Raw genomic sequence first — 16,044 nt, forward strand, 5'->3', positions numbered from 1 at the left:
TGTGCGTTAAGTAATAATGCAGTGTTTCATTAACACAGAGATCTATAAATTTGGACTACATTTTAGTTTCCATATCATACTAAACATATCTGGGTCTTCTGCCCTTTTGGCCTTAGGTGTGTTAGTGTCACCTTGATGGAACTGTTGTAAAGCAGTTGTTCACAAACATTTTGCTCTAAGACTCTTTTAACTCTTAAAAATTATTGAGGACCCCACAGATCTTTTCTTTATGCATTTTATATATATTGGCTTTGACCACATAAAAATTAAAACTGATCATTTAAAGAAGTATTTATTTATTCATTTAAAATTATAATTTAAAAATCTATTACAAATACACTCTTCCAGTATCTTGCCCCTTCATGCTATATTCAGGCCCGAAGGAGATGCATCATCAAATTCTCTCCGAGAGACAGCGGCTAATAGTTCAAGTTAGGCCCCTGGCATCAAAACATTAGGATGTACCGATGAATGAATAAAAGAATGGATAGACAGAAATATCAAGGATAAAACAGAGTAAAATGTTCACTGTAGAATCTAGGGTGTGGGTATTGGATGTCTTCTCTAATAGTCTTTCCATTTTCCTATTAATATATGTTTGAAATTTTTCATAATAAAATGTTGGGGGAACATTACAACTTAAAATAAATAGCATATTTTTTTCAATTATAATCTTCAAAACAAAAAACAAAATAGTGAAAAGTGTGGCATTGTTTTACACTTGTGCAAATCTCTTCAATGTTGGTTTAATATAAGACAATTGTATTCTCATATCTGCTTCTCATTCAATCAATTGGAATCATATATCACTCAGCCTTTGGAAAACTCCACAGTGAACCCATAACAAAATGAGAATTAAAAAAAGCAAATAACATTAGTGTTATTAGTTTTGACCTCATGGACCCACTGGGTCCATGAACAGGAGACTCCTTTCCTTTAACAAGGATTAAAATGGATACCATGGATATGCCTGGAACATAGTAATCCATCAATCAACTGCAATTATTATTCAATAAGATTGTTTAAAACACCTTTGTTTTTACTTTCAGGCTCTTCCTTGTCATCTAGAATCTGAAAAGCCAAATCACTTTAAGGAAACAGTACAAAATTTTTATTAAATTTTGGCTTTTTCTTACATTACTAGATCAAGGAAGGATTTAGATTTATTTGTATTTATTTATTTTGGGAGGAGGCCAGTCCCCTTTTCTTTATTTATGAGACCAAAAGTACTTTGTTGACAAATGGTATAAATAATAAAAATGTATGGGCCTTTGAGAATAAACTAAATTATACCACAGAATCAAATGTTTCGATGTTTTAGGCTTTTGGAGTATTGTGCATCGGCTCAGCTTTAGGGGTAAAAGGATAGTAGTTAATTTTTTGATGAGTTTAGTAAACAAATTCAAATTGCCAAGTGTATTAAAAAATGCAATTCACAAATTTTCATAGAAAAGTGCAACTGCTATAGACTGGGCCCTCCATTTAGAGAATTCACTTCCTTCAGAGAAGCTACATGGAAACCAAACTATAAATATACCTACTTGATTGCTTAGTAAATATGAACACAGAAAAAGGGAAGTTAGTGCATAAGATAATATTATATTATATTTATTATATTGTATTTATTATCTCCACAATAATAGCCTGGTCAAGTGGGTCCCTTATACCAAACCAAATTTTTTTTTCTGGACAATGAGTAGGTAGGTCCTATCAAATATAACTTTACTGTTATTTTTCAAAACTTTCACTGGTTACCAAATCCACTTCTTATTGAAGTAATCTTCCTTTATACGTTCTTCCAGTCATATCATACATTGGTCCAGAATTTACTCTGTCTTTCTTACGAGACTTTGTCGATATTTTCACTGCTCTATGTGTTGACTTTAGAGTTTAACAACTCAGAAATCAATAATATTTTCAAGTTCATTGTCATTTCATTATTAATACTCTTAGCCTACTGCATTAATATATTCTTAATTTACTCAAAGTGAACACACATGCAAAAAATGAGCTTTAAAGGTCAACATATAAACAAAATTCCTAATTTGAATATTTTCAACCTTAATGGTACTTTTAAAGGCAATCTAATTTTTATTTAATTAAATCAAACTTATAAGAAAAACATAAAGCCTGTGATTAAATTTTCCAATGCTTTCTCTAATTACATAAGTTAAGAAATTTCACTATGACAAAAAAAAAAATAGAAAAAGGCTAAAAACTGAAGGGAGAGAGAACACTCAGTTAAAAGTTATGTCTCCCGTTTACAAGGCATGCTACTTTGAGCAAGTCATTTAACCAGTGTGTGTCTCTCAGTTTACCTGTATAAAAAGAAGATGGAACTGGTTAAATATGTATATTACTTTTCAATTTTCTGATTTTTCTGTTTTATATTTAAAAAGAAGAATAGTTAAGGTCTACTAAGAACAGTGTGAACTGTAAAAAATAAACTGAAATTGCTTTTTAAAACGAGCTTTGCTCTCATTTACAAAACTTAGATGACTAAGCCATATAATACTTTTTATAAAGGTTACAATTTATGACAAAATAGCACTCAATAAAAAATAGTTCCTGGAATTAAAAAAATAAAGGGCATTTTAAAAAATTAAATATATCAAAATGTTAGCATTTGTTCCATCTGGCTATCAGACTGAGGACTATTTATTTACTAGGTTAAGATCTACTTTTGTAAAATTGAGAAGGATTCTGATCAAGTCAATAGGATAATACAAAAAACTTTGAACATCTTAAGAGAATTGGAAGCAAACATCAACTTTTCTTGTAGAAACACTATTATAATTTCAGCATTATTGTTTATTCGCTGTTGATTAAATTTCATAAAATGAAATGTTCTTACTAAACGCCCTTTACTATAATTGTATACATCTGTGGACTATAAAACTAATTTACCAAATTGAAATTGTTACCTGGTAAAGCCTGGCATTCTTGTTGTCGCTGATCCCACTGGCAATTCAAGTTTAGTGAACAGCTTTTACAGCTGGTAAGTTTGTTACAAATCTGCTCATTTCTCACATGACATTTGGTGTAGTTTTTTACAGACTAGAATGTTAAAACATAACACATGTTATTTTTCACCTTTGTACAGCAATGATTCTTCAACGTCAGTGTATATATAAATCACTGGTGAATTTTAAAATACAGATTTCTAACCCCAAATCCAGTTGTACATCTTTTGATTCTGAGAGAATCAGAATCTCTTTATTCATTTCTTTAAACCACAGTTCTTGGAATTAGAATGTGTCCTTATCAGAAAAAAAAAAATGAGCAAATTACGCGATTTGAAACAGAAACTATCTAAAGAAAACCTTTTCTACTAAATTTTGTAACAGGCTTCCAATTCAATAAAAAAAAGCTAATGCACAAAGTCAATTCTCTTAATGATCACATGAAATAATTTTAGTCATAATAAAACTATCATGCAAGTCCCTGGGAATGAAGTAGAAATAATAAGTAATAAAAATTAAAGAGATGCTTTATCAAAATCTAATACAATCTAAAATGATAAATCATTTTCCCAATAACTCAGATTAATTTTATTTCCACCGACACTAAATAATGGTTTTGGTTAATTGATGTTTCTCCTGTATGTATTTGTCACATTGCCTTTATCTAGGCTATAAACAACCTGCCAAAATTACATCTTGATCAGTCCAACAACCAGATGTAATCATAGTTCAAAACTAAGTCCAGCAATCACAAGTAAAGGTCAAAAAGGGGATAAAAAACAGGCAATAGAGGGACTTTGGTAGTAGTTCCCTACATATACCCACGTTCAGATATTTCACATAATATTATCAATATCTACGATAAAACCTGCCTTGTGAAAATCAGGCACTAAAATTTTTGGTTCAGTTCTTCCTATGACTCTTTGAAAAAAATCCGTCAGGACTTAATGCTGCACTCTGGGCCTCACTTCAACCTTTTTTCCCTCTATAGGTGGAAATGCTTACCTCAGGCTTTCTCATATAAGGGAGCTAAATATTTCTTTTCAGTCAACAAACAGTTAAAATTTAGCTATAACTATCCCACGTATAAAAACAGTTGAAGCAATTTTTATCTTCTTAGATACTTTAAATGTCACTCATCAAATACTTATTTATAACCTACTATACCTTCCTACATAAAATACATTGCCGTCATCTCCATTCCACAAATGCTAATTCTTTAGAGCAAATCACAATACCAGGTAACAGATTAAAAGTATATAGATACTGTTTCTCTTTATCCATCCTAGAAAATCACAAAAGATGAACTTTTTTATATCTCAGATTATTTTGTGACACTTATTGAACCGTCACATTTTCATTAGAAACATATTAACTTTCTTATTGCTATTTTTTCTGATTCATAGCTTTTTGCTTTCATACAACACATAAGTGTTAATATTATTCTATATGATCATTAGAGTACAGTTCCAAACATTTGCATCTAATTGAAGAGGAGCAAATTTACTTGAATCATCTGACAATTAGAATAACCTATAACAACAAGAGAATGGCTGAACAACATCTTAGAATGAGAGAAAGAATGACAGCTTAACGCTAGCCCTTGGAATAACAATGGTATCATTCAAGCCATCATCCAAATAACTATACTGCTATTCATTAAGAATACGATAGTTATCTATTGGTACTGAACCAGTACAATAGATGAAACTATATTTCAGTTACACACAGGGCCAATTTAACTAATTATGGAAGAAAGCTGACAGTTATTCTGAAACATGGCTCGCATTTTTTGGCCTAATGAACCAGATGTATAGTAGTAAATAGACGATGAAGACTAACCATTACTCTACTGATCTTCACTCTAACATATTTAGATGTAAATTTAAAATGAAAATCTGTGAGAAGTAAGCAGGTTATCTGAGCTATTAGAGCACAAAATATGCAACTTGCAGTACATATAACTAAATAATGAAATAGGATATCAAAGGACATCATTTACACTAAAATCTCATAGACCTTTCTGTACCCATTAGCATTTGGTTTAGCTTAATTACCAGACATTGTGATAAAACTGTCTAAAAGACATATTAAATCAAAGTCTAAATTACAAGTGAGTACCATCTGCTCACTTATACTATCTCACCCACTGATTTCCTTTTTAACACATCATTATCAAAAATAAAATATAAAGCAAAATAAAAACCACTTTATAAGCTGAGTACTTGATAGCAATTTATATAACAATTTTTTAGATATGTGTATTTTCACTCAGTTTAAGTGTCTAAACACAAATGAACTCTGGGTTATCCAATAAAGCTTTAAATAAAATCTGCTTTCAATTTTTATCTAATAACATTCTCTATTTTAGTCCCTTATTCCTCCCATGCTTCATTTCACTTTCTCCACTCCGATTTCCACATTAGTTACTTTAAGTCTCATTAGATGAATATTAATGCAAGTATAAAAAGGCAATTCAAATTTTCAAAGAAGAGTTATGTCATATTAACATTAAAACAAATAAAATTGAAGTATACATTATTATTAAAGCAACTTATACCACTGAAAACTATATACTAACATAGTATGTATGAAAGCAAAATGGTTCAATCTGATGAGTCAATAACTGAACATTTTCCTCCATTTTAAGTTTTGAATATTATTTTAGCATAGAATCATAAAACTTAATAGTTTGAAATATGATTGGTTACTAGAGAAAATTTTTAGATGACATAATGCAAGTTTTTTACTTAATTTTCAAACTCCCTCTTCTTTACCTTTTAACTCTCTGCCTGCTGTCTTGAAAAACAATGGATACTTCGGATTAACAAAAGTCAGAAAAATTCATGTATGTTATACTTAGTTGAAAATCTGTATGTACATTATTTAGTTACTTAAGCTATAGCCCCAAAAACCAAAAATGTAATCGTATTAAATACATTTTTAATACTTTTAAGAATTTTCTTTCAATTTGTTGACATCTTCTAAAAAAGCATGGGATTTGTTTTACTACCTACTTAAATTTTTTACTGCTCTTAATCCATTTTCACCTACCATAAATACTAATTTCACAATGTCTTCCACAGTCTACCTACAGTTGGGTTTCTCAGCATCATCACCATTGGCACTTTGAGCCAGATAATTATTTCTCGTAAGAGGGCTATTCACACACTGCAGGATGTGTCACAGCATCCCCGGCCTCTCCCTACCAGACTCACGGTCACCACAACCAAAAACGTCTACATACATCGCCAAATGTCCCTTGGGGTACTCAACTGCCTCTTGTTGAGGACCACTGATCTCAAGACAGATAAAAAGGAAACCACCACTGTCGATACCTCAGGTTAAAGTAACACAAAGTATATAAACAAAACACTAGACCACGCCACTATTAATGCGTGTCTGACAAGCGTCCCCTGGAAATGATTCCAATACTTACTGTACGATCCTATTTCCGTCAGCACGGAAGACAGTGTTTATACTTATATACTTATTTAAAAATCTGTTTTGTAAGAATTTTCCCAGTCTCATCGTGAAAAGAAGTAAAAGTTACTGGATTCAAAATGGATTCTACACTGACAAATTTGAGTAACAATCTACAGACGGAATTAATAACATACCAAAAACTGAGTGATTCTCTACATGTTTTCTAAATGTCTTGATGTGTTAAGTACTATTTTTTACAGTGTTAATAAATGATAATGATTACAGAGCAGCAATGCTAACTACATCACCATTTACCCATAAGTACTAACCATACTGCAGTTACTATTTGCTGAAATGCATTTCTTGTCATCACACCATTGGCACCCATTTGTATTGGCAGTACAGCTGGCACAATCTGCATATCTGTAACATCTGTCATCAGAAGCAGCTATAATACAAATGCAAGATAGAAACACATCAGGATGAAAAAGAAAATGTCACACTTCTTAAATCACACATTTTTTAACATCTGTTTAAGAATCACTAAGAAATTTTTAAACCATAAATATGACCATCCATATCAAAATAAGTTCTTCAATATAAAGTCACTTTGTTGTTTAGTTGTTTACAGAATTTAGATACATCTTACCCTCATCTTAATTACTGAATCTAGTGGGATGTTACAGCCATTTAAAATGTACACTTGGAAAGAGGAAAAGCTTCACAGATAATTTAGTGAACAGAACATATTATTGTTCAACTAAAAGAAAACATTATAACAAACACTTATCATTTATCATTCCTCATAAAGGATATTTAGAGACATCTGAGTTACTTTGATTAGCAAAACTTAAAAATCTATTTGGTAATTGCGGCACTGAACATGTACAAATGCCCACGCACTTACAGAAAACTGAACAATTTTTATCCTGCTAATTCATTCATAAATAAATATTTACTAGTAATTTTTCATAAGTTTGATTTATTTATTCAATATTTCCTAAGAAATATTAAATAGAACATTAGCCATCAAAATTATAAAAAAGTTTTAACTTCGTGGTCTGACTTGGCAATAATTCAGGAAGAAAAGAAAACTACCAAAGGCAGAATAAATCACTTCATTTTATTTCTTTGAATCACACATTATTTCTAGAAAGGATCACTTAAAAACATGTTTTACTTACATAGGAAAACAACCCATATACATGACCATGTTATGTACAAAATATTGACATGTACTATTACATACCAATTTTTTAAATAAATACTAAAAATAGTAAGAATATTAAATATTAATTGCTGCCTCGTTCAAACACTAGAATCCTAATTAAAGGATTATGAATTTTTAATTTCTGAAAGCTACTAAGGCAATTCTTATGAGCAGAATGAATTTCTACTTCTAGCCAAGAATAGTTTTGTGCCAGATAGAGGGAAAAGAAAAAACAATTTTTACCTGTTTTAGGTGGGCACTTTGCTCTAAGAATATTATTCATATTCCCAGATTCCCAAGATTCACAGTAATTTTTATTCCAAATACATTTTATTCCTGGACCAGCATTTTTACAAACTTCTTCATCTCTGAAAGCCTTGCAATTTGGAGGCTTGTATACAAGGATATCATTCAGGAGTACACTAGAAAATCCTCCAAATATATACATAGACCTAGTGAAAAGCAAAACAAGAATCTTAAGAAACAATATTAAGAGAAGTCTCTGCCTAATGTATTTATTTTAAAAATAAATTTAAATATATGTTTTACATCATTTTATCAAGGTGGGAAACAAATTTTTTAAGAAATAGATAATAGCTATATGTGGATTATAAGATACACTTTAGAATTGCTATTTAAAATTATAATTTTTGAAAACAGACACAGAATTAGAAATTAGATACAAAGTTCTTCTTATAGTGTTTTATTATCCCCTTAAAAAAATTTTAAAGAGTACAATAATCAAAAAGATTTTCAAAATTTCAATTTGAAAAGAAAAGCCCAGACAATTACCAAATTAATACTACCAGTGCCAAAAAAATTACACCTCAAAACAGTGTAATTATTTATATAATAAATGGAAAAGATCAGAAAATGCTTCAATAATACCTTTTACTATTTAAGAGAAGTAAAAGAAAAATCAACCAAACAATTTTTCAACAGAAAAGCCTAGAAGTTATAAGCTTACACTCTGAATTTCATTTAGTACTATTTTGAAAGCCAACTGATTTCAGTTACACAACTTCACTGTAGTTAATTTCTATCTGCTTTTACTATCATATTGGAGATTTTTTCACATAACTAGAATAAAATGGTAATAAAATGAACTTATAAACATGTCCACATTTTAAGTTAATGAACTAGCATATTTTTACTGTCACTTGACTCCACATTACCAAATTTTTGCTATAGAAATAGAAAAATCATATTAACTTAAAGGTGGTAAGTAACTTAATGATCACATAGTCCAAATCCCCAATGGATTTAAGGACATTAAAGTACAGAGAGGTTAAGAGACTTGTCGAAAATCCTGCATTTAGTTACTGACAGAATTAAAATGAAATATAATTCTTCTCACTTTCCTTGTTCTCCTTTATATAAATATGGGGCTAGCCTTTCTATCACTTCAGTTTAATCTCTGGAAAAACGAATGTAGACAGGCTGACTTTTTAAAAAGTATCTAAGATTTTATTTCAGCACCTTTCCTTTGACTACTGTCTTACCCTTTAAATATATTTAAACAGAAAGAATGAAGGATATGGTTAACAAACCAAAAAGTATTCCACAGTAGAGTGGGGATGCATAAAGTCCAATCCCATTAAGTACAAACAATAATTTTTAACAGAATAACAGAATATGCAGAGAGTAAAACTAATAAATGTTATTTCTTTTACCCATTAATGACAACTGCAGAGTGGCCAAATCTGTTGACATCTCTATGAAGATTTGGTTTTGGTAATATTTTCCATTCATCACAAGCTAGAAAAAGAAAACAGCAAAACAGAAAATGAAATAAAAGACAAAATTAAGACAAATACTATAAAACAGGCCACATTAAAGATGCAATACCGAATGAACAATCAGAAGCTTTTCATTAATTTTTCATGACCTACAGTTCAGTACTATAATTCAACTAGCATTATTCCTTAAATAAAAACAATTTCTGCCTAAAATTCCCACAAACAAATTTAAGAGTATAAGAAGAAAGGAAATGAACGAAAATAAATTAGGTATATTTTATATTGGAGAATGACTTCAGTGGCATATCTTAATTAAATAAACCAAGGTTCACATAGCAAAATACATAAATGTCATGTATTAGGCAATGCTATTAGAAAGTTAAATCACTAAATCAAACTTTACATAGACGCATACAAAATTAAATAGAATATATAATATTCAGTGAAGAAATGTCTAAAAACAGAATCATCAAAATAAAATATAAGTGTGGAACTAGAAGAGACTCTGAATAGCTAAAGCAATCTTGCAAAAGAAGACGAAAGCTGGAAGTACCACACTCCCTGATATCAAACTATACTACAAGGCTACAGTAATCAAAACATTATGGACTGGCACAAAAACAGATCAATGGGACAGAATAAAGAACCCAGAAATAAACCCATACCTATATGGTCAATTAATTTATGACAAGGAAGTCAAGAATACATGATGGGGGGAAGTCTCTTCAATAAATGAAGTTAGGAAAAGTGGAGAGCTATGTACAAAAGAATGAAATTGGACCATTTTCTTACAACGTATACAAAAATTAATTTAAAATAAATTGAACACTTAAATGTAAGACCTGAAACTATAACTCCTAGGAAAAAAAGATAGGCAGTAAACTCTTTGACATGGGTCTTAGCAATATTTTTTTTAATCTATTTCCTCAGCCAAGGGCAACATAAGTATAAATAAATAAATGGGACTACATACCATATTTCCCCGAAAATAAGACCTAACCAAAAATAAGTCCTAGCATGATTTTTCAGGATGACGTCCCCTGAACATAAGCCCTAATGCGTCTTAGGTGCAAAAATTAATATAAAACCTGGTCTTATTTTTTGGAGAGACACAGTAAAATTAAAAAGGTTTTGAATACAGAAGGAAACCAACAAAACAAAAAGGTAACCTATTAAATGGGAGGAGATATTTGTAAATGATATATCTGATAAGGAGTCAACATTGAAAGTATATAAAGAACTCATGCAAGTCAATATGAAAACAAACAACTCAATTAAAATGGACAGAGGATCTGAATAGACATTTTTCCAATAAAAACATACAGATGGAAAACAGACACATGAAAAAATACTCAATATCACTAATCATCAGGGAAATGTGAATCCAAACCACAAAGAGATATCACCTCACACCTGTCAGAATGACTATTATCAAAAAGACAACAAATAACAAGTGTTGGCAAGCATGTGGAGAAAAGAGAACCCATGTACATTCTTGGTGGGAACGTAAATTGGTGCAGCCACCATGGAAAACAGTATGGAAGTTACTCAAAAAATTAAAAATGTAACTACCATATGATGCAGCTATTCCACTTTTGGGTAGTTATCCAAAGAAAATGAAAACACTAATTTGAAAAGTTATCTGCACCCCTATGTTCACTCAGCATTATTTACAATAGCCAAGGTACAGAAGCAACCTAAGTGTCCAGTGACAGATGATGAATGGGTAAAGATGTGATATGCACATATGTTCATATATGTAATGGAATAGTATTAAACTATTAAAAATGAAATCTTGCTATTTGTGACAAAATGGATGGACCTAGAGGCTATTATGCTAAATGAACTAAATCAGACAGAGAAATATAAATACTAAATGCTTTCACTTATATGTGAAATTAAAAAATCAAAACAAATGAATAAACAAAATGAAACAGAAACAGATTCATAGACATAGTGAACGAACTGATGGTTGCCAGAGCATGGGAGGATGAGTGAAATAAGTGAAGGGGATTAAAAGGTACAACAAATTCCAGTTATGTAATAAATAAGTCACAGGAATGTAATGTACCGGTGTGACCTGTAAAGAGTGGAAATGGCACAACAAAGCTGATTGGAAATTTTGTGCTTGGGTAAGACATGTTGACTCCAAATTCTTTTCTTTTTTTAACTTTCTCTTTTTCCCCCCGTTTTATTGAGATATAACTGATATGTGGCATTGTGTACGTTTATGGTACAGAGCATAATGATTTTTTAAATTTTATTATTTTTTATATTCATTTCAGGTGTACAAAACAACATAATAATTAGTCATGTACACCCTCACAAAGTGATACCCCCCAAGTCTACTACCCCTGACATTGTATATAGCTGTTACAATACCATTGACTATATTCCCTATGCTGTACTTTGCATCCAATGAATATATATATATATATATATATATATATATATATATATACACAACTATATATAATTATAGTTGACATTCAATATTATTTTACGTCAGCCTCAGGTGTACAGCACAATGATCAGGTAACCACACAGTCTATGAAGGGATCCCCCTGATAAGTCCAGTTACCCATCTGGCAGCCTACATAATTTTTACACTATTGATTATATCATAATGATTTGACTTACATATATTGTGAACAGATTACCACAATAAGTTTAGTTACCATCCATCCTCTCAAGTAGATACAAATGAAAAAAAGAAAAAGCATTTTTTCCCCCATATCTCTGACTAACAACATTCTTTTCATTCTTATTTATACTTTATCGTAACCCCACGGTTTCCAAAATAGTACTTATACCCTCTGCCATGTTCTGAGCATAAAAGTACCTAGGTCAAAGAGTAACTGCAAAGAGTAAAACTTTGTCTTCCAGCGGAGTAGAAAAAGGGCATATACTCATCTGCACAAAATTGAGGAAGAACATATGGGGATTTAATTGCTAATTGTTCTAATCGAACTTTCTGTCTTCAGGCCAACAAGCACCCCCGTTTTCAGAATAATTAATAACTCCAATTTGAAAAAAAGTACATGAGAGATAAGCAACTCCAATTCAACTCCCAAAGAAAGAGAGTACTGGGAACTGGTCCAGGGTTGTGAAATAGTGGGATTTGATGGATTAGACCACATACTTACTGCTCAAATCACACAGCTAACATAAATGAGCAAGGCTCAAAACACAAAAGCATTTATTTGGCTTCAGATTTTGTGCATTTTAGTGAGTTTCTATTAAGATAATACGTGGTGCATATCTGAACATCTCAGCTTAGTAACCATGCTAAAGATCAGGGAGTTATCTTCTGAATATTCTCCAAGCCATACTGTTTTCATAACACCATGTCCTGAAAAAATAGGACAAAGAATAAAAACACTAATTTACTTGGTTGTTTCAATCTAAAGAAAGGGAAACTAAGAATTCTTCAAGTGTTCTCAACTAACAGGAGGAAAACAGATGAAATTCAATAGATTTAGGTAAGACGTAGGAAAAAGATCATCAACATTTAAGTAATTCAACTGAGATGTAACGAAGATCCAATGACACAATGACGTCATGAATATAAATTAAGACTGAGTTTCTGCCCTCAAGGAATAACAATAGGGTGTGACCACTATTAAGAGAGACATATACAAAGAGTGCTATGGGAGCTCAAAAAAATGAAAGGCACAGGCTGCTTCAAATTGTTAAATGTTTAAAAAAATTATTATTATAACACTATATAAAATTAACTGAAAAACTCATAAAACCTTTTAAAATCTTTTTAATAGTTTCCTAATATAGGTGGTCATGACTTTTACCTAATAAAAATAATATGCTAATTGCTTATCAATGCTATGTACTATTTCTCAAAACAACCGTAAGGAGTAAATATTTTTGTTGCCATGTTTTTTATATATATATATATATAAAAGAAAACAGTCTGTAGAGGTTAGCTTGAGTTCCTTAAAGTCATTAAATGTCAAAGTCTGTAGTCAAAACTAGATCGTATTAACTACTACTCGACGCTGCCCCACTACACCAAACTATTCTTTTTGATATAAACATTAACTTCAGGAAAATAAAAAGATAGTATTTTTTTAAAGCATACAAGTCTCTGCAGAAGAGAAATATTACAGTACAGTAAGAAAAATTTAATTATACGTACAAGCAATTAATTCAGACAAATAATAATACAATTCTACGGCTAGGAATTCTTTGCCTTTTAACCTATGTGGTGCTAGGAGGTGAAGGACATTATCTTCAGTTCGATGTACAACAGTGTGGTAGACATTGTTGTTGTTCAACAAATATTCCAATTCTCTTCCTCAGACCCATGGTACAATTATACTCCCACACTCCCTAGAAGTTGGACGTGACAATATGACTTGTTTCCGTCAACGCAATGTAAGCAATAGTGACACTTCCATTTCTGGATGGAACCATTTAATTACCAATGAAGGAAAAGGCAATTTCAGCCTGCATCCCTAAGTGATGAAAATGAACAAATCTGCCCTTCCAACCAACTAGACGTGTATCACGAGTGAACAGTAAACTTCTAAAGTTTGGAGATTTGTGGACATGGACATGTGCTCCAAGATCATTGCTCAAGGGATGATTGTCCGTGATGCTAGGAGTGAACAGTCATCTCAGGAATTGCCTAGTGGCAGAGGCCACTTCACCCAAGGACACATCTTTCCAAGATGATCACATGCAGTGGCTGACCAATGTGGGGTTTTAAAGCCCTTGCCATTTCAGCCCAACATAGGGCAATTCTGACCGACAATTTTATCTCCAGATATCCTTGTGGGGTTGACTAAGGTACTCTGACCAGCATTACAATTCAATTTCTCCCTTTTCCAATCCTGCTTCCTCCCTCCACCTCTTCCAAAGGCATTATCATAAGGGTACTCCAATGAACAACATAAACACTAAACTCTATCTCAGAATCTGCTTCCCAGAGCATCCATACTATTATAGTTGGTGCTAGGAGTGGGACAAGAAAACAAGAAACAAGATAAAGTTTGGGAACCGCATCACACACTGCCAGGCCAGCAATAAAAAACCCATTATCTGTGGTGGGTGGAGCACAGAGAATCCCTGGCACAAGGTGGCCATTAATTGTTAAAACTTAAACCACTGATGACATAAGGCAGCCACCAAGTGTTAAAACTTAGGGAGTACTCTAGCAGATGTGAAATATCAGATGTTTGAAAACTGTGGGGGAAATGGTAACTACTAATTCAGTGGAATTGCCTATCTACTGCTTAGCCCTACTGAGCACTAGAAAAAAAATAATGAAAGGCTGAGAAAGCCAAAGGCCACCTAGTGTCACATATAGAGGCTGCCAATTAAAGAACATCTGCTATTCCAAAGACAATGCCCTGATGGGAATAGAATGAGACCTTGACACATAGAATGGGGAAATCTGAGTTGTTGCCCCTGAAAAATCTCCCCAAATTTTGAGTTCCCACATTTTCATGAGTCATCTGGGAATGGAGAAATGGTCCATCCTACTAAGAGACAGTACTCAGCCTTGCTGGAACACAACACAGAGGTTTCTCTCCAGGAAGATGTGCCCCAGGCCAGAATCTGCGTACACCTTCCCTATTGCCCACTGGTCCTACAATTTGGCTTAGAATAACTCAGCCAGGTATAAAATGGAACTACTGGAAGGAAAAGGACTATACCCGAAAGGGTCAGTCAGACCTAGTAGACAGCATGTATTGGCAGACGTTAGAGGAGTACACTGGAACTAGGTGCTGAAGGAGTCAGAATCTTACATTGGCATAGAAAGATTTTATTGATTTAAAAGCACATGCCCAAGATGGAGGATCTATGCCCTAACAAGAAACCCAGGAGATCATGTGAATTCACTATTAAGATTATTCTCATGCACAGAAAAGGAAATCATCAACAAAATGAAATGGCAAGCTATGGAATGGGAGAAAATATTTGAAAATCATATATCTGATAAGGGGTCAATATCCAAAAATGTATAAAGAACTCATACAATTCAATAGCAATAAAAAAACAAACAATCTGATTTAAAAAAATGAGAAGAGGAACTGAATAGACATTTTCCCAAAGAATACACCTAAAAGGTTAACAGGTACATGAAAAGATACTCAACGTCACTAATTATTGGGGAAATGCAAATCAAAACCACAATGAGATATCAATTCATACCTGCTAGAATGGCCATTATCAAAAAACAAAAAAGTAACAAGTGTTGGTGAGGACAGGGAGTAAAGGGAACCCTTGTGCACTGTTCTTGGGAATGTAAATTGGTACAGTTAATTTGGAAAACAGTATAGAGCTTCCTCAAAAAAATTAAAATAGAAGTACCATATGATCCCATAATCCCACCTTTGAGTATATAATGAAAGGAAATGGAACAGGATCTCAAAGAGATACTACACTCCCATGTTCATTACAGCACTATCCACAATGGCCAAGATGTGAAAACAACCTAAGTGCCTGTCAATGGATAAATATCACACACACACACACACACACACACACACACACACACACACTCAAATATTATTTAGCCATGAGAAGGAAAGACATCTTATTGCTTAAACAACATGGATGGACCTTTATGGCATTATGCTAAGTGAAACAAGACTAATATGGTATCACTTATATGTGAAATCTAAAACAAAAAGTCAAACTCATAGAAACTAAAGGTAGAAAAGTGATTGCCAGGGACTGGGGG

General features: G+C 32.3%; 1 protein-coding gene across 3 annotated transcripts in view; it reads right to left on the minus strand.

The window, feature by feature from the left end:
* The window catches only part of ATRNL1 (attractin like 1), a 579,923-nt gene that overhangs the window by 466,259 nt on the left and 97,620 nt on the right, over positions 1-16,044 (minus strand). For all 3 annotated transcript variants that reach the window (XM_081075162.1, XM_081075163.1, XM_081075164.1), the window contains exons 11-14: positions 9,273-9,357; positions 7,843-8,051; positions 6,719-6,837; positions 2,925-3,057 (exon numbers count right to left, since the gene is read on the minus strand). In XM_081075162.1, coding sequence (XP_080931288.1) covers positions 2,925-3,057; positions 6,719-6,837; positions 7,843-8,051; positions 9,273-9,357 — 546 coding nt within the window. The remainder of the gene's footprint in view (positions 1-2,924; positions 3,058-6,718; positions 6,838-7,842; positions 8,052-9,272; positions 9,358-16,044) is intronic.

This window comes from Rhinolophus hipposideros, assembly GCF_964194185.1.
Source record: "Rhinolophus hipposideros genome assembly, chromosome: 15".
NCBI lineage: Eukaryota > Metazoa > Chordata > Mammalia > Chiroptera > Rhinolophidae > Rhinolophus > Rhinolophus hipposideros.